Source organism: Lathyrus oleraceus, chromosome 3 (genome assembly GCF_024323335.1).
Source record: "Lathyrus oleraceus cultivar Zhongwan6 chromosome 3, CAAS_Psat_ZW6_1.0, whole genome shotgun sequence".
NCBI classification, from domain to species: Eukaryota; Viridiplantae; Streptophyta; class Magnoliopsida; order Fabales; family Fabaceae; genus Lathyrus; species Lathyrus oleraceus.
Genome location: NC_066581.1, coordinates 68,140,180 through 68,148,040, shown reverse-complemented (window position 1 = coordinate 68,148,040; position 7,861 = coordinate 68,140,180). Strand labels below are relative to the sequence as shown.

Below are 7,861 nucleotides of genomic sequence, written 5' to 3'. Positions count from 1 at the left end.
GTTGTTCTGACCTCGACCTTGTCCTTTGTTGTCACGGTTGTACTGTTGGTTCAAATTTCTCTGAGCAGGTGCTGATTGTTGATTACTTTTATGTGGTTGATACTGACATGACAGTTGTTGATACTGAGTTGAAGCAACACACATATATGGATAGTACGACATAGGGTCCATTGGGAACTGATACTGGGGTGGGCACCTACCGTCACAACATTTGCTTCCCCCTTCTTCTTCTTTGCGAAGCCCCCCTGCGACCTTTTGTTCGTTGTCTACGGAGCGGTTGTATCTGTGATCTTCCCTGATTTCAGCCCATTCTCTACACGTTCAATGATAGTTACCATATCTGCGAAGTTTGTAGACAAACTCCCAATCATCTTCTCATAATACATCCCTTGGAGCGTACCCATGAAGATATATACTAGTTCATTATCAGACAATGTTGGTCGGACCCTAGACGCCATCTCACGCCAACACTGAGCAGACTCTTTAAAGGTTTCATTGGATCTTTGTGCTTGATTCTGTAACTGAAGCCTCGTCGAAGCCATGTTAAGATTATATTTATACCGTTTCATAAATTTCTCGGATAGGTCTCTCCATGACCGGATCTTCGTACGTTCCAAACCCATGTACCAATCTAGAGAAGCTCCGGACAGACTGTCCTGGAAGCAATGGATCAGCTGAACATCATTGTCGATATATGACGTCATCTTCCTGCAGTACATGGTGATATGACTATGAGGACAACTTAGGCCTTTGTATTTTGGGAGGTCTGGCACCTTGAACTTTTGTGGGAGCACCACATTCGGAACTAAGCACAGATCTCGAGCGTCAATACCAAAGGATGAGAAACTCTCAATAGCCCTTATTCTGTCGTCTAACAGCTGGTAATCCGTAAGTCTGGCTAGATCAACAGCGGGAAGAGCGACCTGAATGGCTGGCCGAGAGGTTTCAGGAGCTATCACCTGAGCAGGCACATTCTGCGGGGCGAACAACATCTGTGGCGGGTACGATAAACCAGGAGGCACTATCTGAGCGACATGTACCATGTAAGGATGCTTCTCTCCAGCCTGAGCATTGGGGGCCTGAGGTGCCCCTGTCTGCACATACTGGAGTTCAGGATTGGTGGGTGCATAGGTCAGCATGGGCACAAAAGTTTCCCCAGGATAACTGAACAGAACAACTTGATTGGTGCTCGCAAGTTGAGCAGCTTGAGTAGGAACCTGAAAGTGGAGGCGCGGGCCTCGGTATTCACCTTCAACGTCAGGAGTTTCATGGGGAACCTGACCTTAGTTGTCCTCAGGGTTGGTGACGTCAATCGGAGGAGTCTGAACAGTAGGCACACCCCAAGGGAAAACAGGGTTTCCAGCAGCAGCAGGGGCAGTGAGAGTCGGATGAGGGAAGAAAGCACCCCCATTGGCAAAATGAGAAGCAAAATTTTGAGGCATTCCCCAAGGGTATGCAGTAGCAAGCCTATTCATGTCAACAGGGACCAATTGGCGGTTCCCATCAGTTGGTACTACAGTCTCCACTGGAGTTTTGGTGGTAGCACCAACAGCAGTAGCAAGATTGCTCACCCCAACAGCATGGGTGATGTTGTCATCAGCAGGGTTAGCAGAGGCAGGAGTCCTCTGAGTCTTGAGGAGTTCCAAGATGGTCTCCATGTTCCCTTGGAAGAGGTCCGTTCTGCCCTGGACTTGGGCGAGAAATTCACGGACATCGGGGTTGTCAGCTTTAAAATCAGCCATGATCTTGGATTTGTTTGCTTGGGTGAAATAGTGATGACGAGTCATCATTTTTGCTGTGGAAATGGTGATGGTAAACATTTTTTTCTGGTTATCTATGTGCAATGAATGAATGTAATAAAGGCATGTTAAAAAATAAGAAAAGATTATTTCTAGGGTGCCATTGTGCTAGTGTGCATACATAGTTATACAGTGAGCAGGAATAAGACAACATAAGTATTTCAACAAAATCTCTTTTATTTATTTGAAGGTTAAACATTACAAATTATTACAACTCGAGATCATTTTGATGAGCTAGCATGGAGGTCAGCCTTGATCTTTTCCATGACAACCCTACATACAAATACAAATAAAAAACGGCCCACAGAGTGTTATGAGGGAACATGTCATCATAAGATTTCTTCATCAATCCATGAAGATCCTCGAGTGACTGATTAGCAAATTCGGCTAGGCGGGCATGTCTATCAGTCCAATACTGAGCATCCTTCATGAGGTTGCGCAGTAATGAATGATTAGGTACGCTCAAAATATCTTGTGCAAAATCTTATTTTTGGTCTAGGAGAACTTGCAGGTGACGACTCTGAATCTCCCATTGGGTAGCTTCCTCTTGCAGTTGGTTCCTTTCTTCCAAGTTCTGATGGGCTTGACTGTTCAAAGCTCATATCTCTTCAAACCTTTTGTCGATGTCACTATGGAGTTGTGCGAGAGTTACTTCCCGCTTCTTGGCACGGGCTTGCTCGTCCTTCAACTCTTTCTGACATTTCTCCAATTGGTCTTGCAGAGTCTTGATCTGGCCTTGGTAGTCAATCTCCCTCTTGCAGGCTCAGTGTTGGGTTTCAGCTAACTCATTTTTCTTGTTTGCAATGGTCTCAAAAGATCATTTCATGGCATATCCCACCTTCCTCATTTGTTTTGCTCAACCTAAATATCATTATCTGCTTTGTTGAACCTTTCTCTTTTCTGACTAAGACTGGCTTTCAGAGTTCTTTTCTGAGGTGACCTTTATCAGGCTAGAACGGAGACCAGTGTTCTCTTTTTCCAACTTCTTGATGGTTTCTTTAAGGCGATCTACTTCAAAAACAATGGAGGCAGATGGTTTGATGGTCTTGATACACATGGAAGGTTCCCATGGGTATGGCAGTTTGATCACTTTGGCCCTTGACTTCACCCAATCAGCATATGAAGCTGTCACGGTACACAGTTTTTTGCCTAGTTCTTTCTTCCTAACTCGTTGTATCTTGCCCCACGCTATGTGCACTTTCTTCATCAGCTCTGGATTCTCAACCCCTTCAGCTAACAACAATTCTTCCAATAGATGGTCTTCGGGTTTCTCTTTGAGCGGATATCCCAACTGACGCAATGAGATAACAGGGTTATAGTTGATCAAACCCCCTTTTATGCTGACAAGAGGAACATTTGGGAACTCCCCACATCGGAAGATTAGCTCCACCCTTAAGTAATCGAGACTAAACCAGAGGACGTCCTCAACATCTAATGACATCAACCTTTGTGACCATTTTAGATCACCCACATTATCAACAAACGGCCCTTTCTTCGGTAGGTGGGACATGATCCACTTCTGAAGCAAAGGAATACAACAATTGATAGTCCCTCCTTTCTTCATGTTTCTCCAATGGAAGGAGAAGTATACATCAGCTAGTAAGGTGGGAATTGGGTTCTGGGAGATGAATATGGTGATAGCGGTCTTGTCAATGAAACCTCCAACATTCGAGAATAGTACCAACCCATAGATGAGTAATGCGGAGCTGGCATAAAAGGCATCCCAACTTCCTCTCTTGGCAAACACGGTGGCGTTCTCGAATAAGAACTTAGACGGTAGGCCCTGTGTGTTACCCTTGATTAGGAGAGTGGACTTGATTAGATCCTTCTTCATGCACAAGGCTTGAGCTATATCTGCGGAATCCAAGAAATTATCCTCAATCATGTAGGGCGCTTGGTCTTTGATTGGTAACTGTAGCAGATGGGAAAACTCCTCGAGTGTGGGAGCTAGAAGGAAGTCTTGGAACGTGAAGCAGTGTAGCATGGGATCATAGAACTGTGCGAATGTGAACATCAACCCTGAGTCTTCCTTAGTAGACAAAACTCCCAACAGGTTGCCATAGGCCTGTTTGAAGGCTACTCGGTAATCTTCAGTCAGGAACTCGTTGAGCTTTCTCAATTCATCGACCTTAGAGTCTTTCAATTTGTACTGATATGTTTTTCTTTGGTCTGTCTTATCCATGACTACACTGACAATAGCATATAATCAGAATTCTAGCATGCTCTGGATAAGCTGTACAATCTGTTTGTTGCAAGTTCAAAGGTTCGACGTATACACGAGAACACGGGTTTGAAGGGTCTTGGTTTCCTGCAAAAAAAAACATATTCCCCTTACAGGTATGTACTATCCTCAAAGGGTGGTTGTTGATTCTAAGTGTTGGCAGCAATTTTGGTAAAACAAAGAGTGTTCACAAGATGTCATATGTGATGTCTTAACATGAGATATCATATGTACCTGCTGGAGTTCAAGAACATGTGCAAGCAGGATTGTTTCAGAATGCCACATACAATGCCATGGCTTCTGATATTGGTTGTACCTGCTGGAGCTTAAATGAAAGACATGTTCATGCAGGATTGTTTCAGATGACATACACAAGGTCATGACATCTGATATGGTTGCACCTGTTAAAAGCTATAAAAGGAATTATTGGATTATGCAGGATATTTCCAGGATGTCAGACCCGATGTCATGACATCCTGTACACAGAATATTTAGTATGAATGTCTGGTGTTTTATGATTGCACAATTAATGGCAATCTTTGATTGATTGAAGATATGATTAGCTGGCGCATTCAATCATTGATTACAACCAGATTTACTTATTTTCCAAAGAGATCTAACCAGCTGTTATAAAAAGATTTGATTGGAAAATAGATTTAGGGTTTTCAAGATGTCCAAGCCCAGCAGAATACTTCTATAAAAAGGGACTTAGAAAACCTGTTTGAACACACAACCAAGACTGAGCGAAATACAGAGAGAGAGCTAGGGTTTGTGTCTGTTTAGTTGTAAGACTTGTAGGTCATTCAAGTCATCCATTGATGATTGAATTGGACTGATTTGTGGTTGTAATTTGTCACTCTAAAGCTGTTAAGCAAGAGTGTGTGTCTTCTTGATCAAAGCTATGAAGCAAGATCAAGAGTGTGTCTTCTTGATTGAAACTGTGAAGTAAAATCAAGAGTGTGTAATTGAAAAGTATTTTCTTTTCTCAAGGGATTATTGTTTAAAATCACTGGTGTGTGATTGTAAGGGAAGTGAGTGGGTTCTCATATCTAAGAGTGCGTAGGTAGAAATTGCACGGGTAGAGATTAGGTGAGAAAGACTGTAACTTGTTGAAGTGTACGGAGAGTCTTTGAACTAATTATATTTTAGTGAATTTCCTTCCTGGCTTGGTAGCCCCCAGACGTAGGTGAGTTGCACCGAACTGGGTTAACAATTGCTTGTGTGATTTGCTTTACCATTCTGTTTATTTATCCATTGTGTGTTAGCAGATATCAGTGTCGTAACATTACCTTCGACATCTTATATCTGATACCAGAATTTCAGTGGTCCTAAAAGGTCCCTAGAGTCAACGACCCAATTTTAAATACCATTGTCTTGGACGAATGACTCGTCGGACAATGATGCTCCCAAAAGGATCTACTATAGGTGTGACGTTTCGTGTCAACCATAATCGCAGAATAACTCCACGGAGGTCAAACACGACTCTAGTCACATTACTATCCTATGTGTGTACTCAAGCTCGGGTATAGAGCTTCTCTCTCATGTGTCATCAGCCCAAACCAAACAATAACATATACAAATGTCCAGGATACCAGAATGTAATAATAAAGTAAATAGAGAATAATGTAAAGAGAGTAAGGCATAACGATAAACACCTAAAAACTAGCGAGGAAACAATCTAAACTAGGCTCGACTCCTTTTAGCGACTAGGAAGTACTCTAAGCAGCGAAGCATCCCCAACAGAGCCGCCAACTGAAGCTAGCGGATATATACTCGAACGTATCGCACGCTCGAACCTATAACAGAGTTGCCATTGAACTTTATTTATCCCCTAAGGGAAGGGAAAACATCGATAAAGCCCGGGGGAAAGAGATATGTTGGGTAAGGTAGTCGGTTATGCAATGGGAAGGTATTAGCACCCCAAACATCCATGGTACTCCATGGGAACCGTTTTGATTGTTCTCGCTCGAATAAGTGTGATATCTAAAGTTTACTCGGGAAAGAATGGGAAAAGAAAAGAAATAGATAAAGTGCTCAGTGAGGATTGGGGCCCTCATGCCTACGTATCCTCATAGTGCAATGAGGATTTCAGAGCTTCGTAGTTCAAGGAACTAGAGACAGGAAGTGGAAAGAAGTGTGATCAAAGTATGGTATGAACCAAAGAATAATGTTTTGAGCTCCAACAGGGGTGAAAAGATGAACCCATGAGTAAGGTGGATATTACCAATACGTGGGCTAGTAGGACCGCCGCTATAAGGTAAAGCTGAAAAGACGAAGAAATAGGTGTTTAGGCACAATCCCAAACATCTCTTGGTTCACAAGGTAACACAAGGAGGAGCACAGAGAGGTAGTGTATTTGGATCAAAGATAAGTCCAAGTGATTTTCAAATTACTTTTCAAGTAATGGATATCCACCCGGCCTACAATTGCTTGTTGGGAAGACCATGGATCCATGAGGCAGGAGCTGTTACCTCCACTTTGCACCAGAAACTCAAATTCGTGAAGAATGGAAAGCTTGTGATTGTTAGTGGAGAGAAGGCGTTGTTGGTTAGACACATGTCATCGTTCTCTTATGTTGAAGCTGAGGATGAGGTTGGAACTCCATTCTAGACCTTATCTATTGCTGTTGAAAAGAGAGTTGGGGCACCTATGTCCTCTTTGAAAGATGCTAAGAAGATTGTAGAAGAAGGAAATGTTGATCAGTGGGGGCGCATGGTAGAGGTCTCCGACAACAAAGGCATAACCGGTTTGGGGTTCCAGAAAGGTTCATCAACTGTAAGAAATGAAGATATGCAACTTAGCTTTCGTAGCGGAGGGTTCATTCATGGCAATGAAAAACACTTAGCTGCTGTGCTAGAAGATGACGAAGAGGAAGACTGCACTAATTTTGTGACGCATAGAAAGGCTTGCAACAATTGGACTGCTGTTAATATTCCTGTTATTTTGCATTGATCTAAGTAATTGCTTTTATATGCTTTGAAAAATCCTTCTCTTATGCCTAAGGGAGAAGTGAACATTGTTTGGGCATTTTCAAATTGATCATTAATAAAATTAATTATATTCATCCACATCTATGATGTTTTGTTTTTAATTTTTGCTTTATTTTGAAAATGGTAATCATAAAAAACATAAATAAACAATATAACTGTCCATCTGCATAATATTTGGTCACAAATTCACTTCTCTAAAATCCAAATATCAAATCATTATGCAGGTTGGTTCCTAACCCCGTTGAATACAATGATCCTTCTCCTTCTCCAAATTTTGAATTCCCTGTGTTTGAAGCCGAGGAGGAAAGTGATGTAGAAGTGAGTGATGAATTATCTCGTCTTCTTGAGCAAGATGAAAAGACTATTCATCCGTTCGAAGAGCAGATTGAGTTAGTCAACTTGGGTTCCGAGGATGATGTGAAGGAAGTCAAGATTGGGTCTCGCCTGTGTCTAGATGTCAAGAAGGGGTTGATTGATCTTCTTCGAGAGTATTCAGATGTGTTTGATTGGTCCTATTAAGACATGTCTGGTTTGGATTCTGAGATTATGGAGCATAGATTGCCATTGAAGCCAGAATGCCCTCCAGTCAAGCAGAAGTTGAGAAGAACGCATCCTGATATGGCTATGAAGATCAAAGAGGAAATGCAGAAGCAGATTGACACCGGTTTCCTTGTGACCGCTGAGTATCCGCAATGGGTAGCCAATATTATGCCTGTGCCGAAGAAAGATGGAAAAGTCCGCATGTGTGTTGATTATAGAGATTTGAATAAAGCCAGTCCGAAAGATGATTTCCCTCTGCCACACATTGATATGTTGGTAGACAGTACTGCTAAGTTCAAAGTCTTTTTGTT

General features: G+C 42.3%; 1 protein-coding gene across 1 annotated transcript; it reads right to left on the bottom strand.

The window, feature by feature from the left end:
- Positions 1-2,703: 2,703 nt before the first annotated feature.
- Positions 2,704-3,981, bottom strand: LOC127129703 (uncharacterized). Its single transcript, XM_051058840.1, has one exon. The coding sequence runs from the start codon at positions 3,979-3,981 to the stop codon at positions 2,704-2,706; it is 1,278 nt and encodes a 425-aa protein (XP_050914797.1).
- Positions 3,982-7,861: the final 3,880 nt, after the last annotated feature.

What these genes read in the sequence shown, in the direction of transcription:
- LOC127129703 (XM_051058840.1), bottom strand. Translation starts at nt 3,981, where the DNA reads ATGGATAAGACAGACCAAAGAAAAACATATCAGTACAAATTGAAAGAC.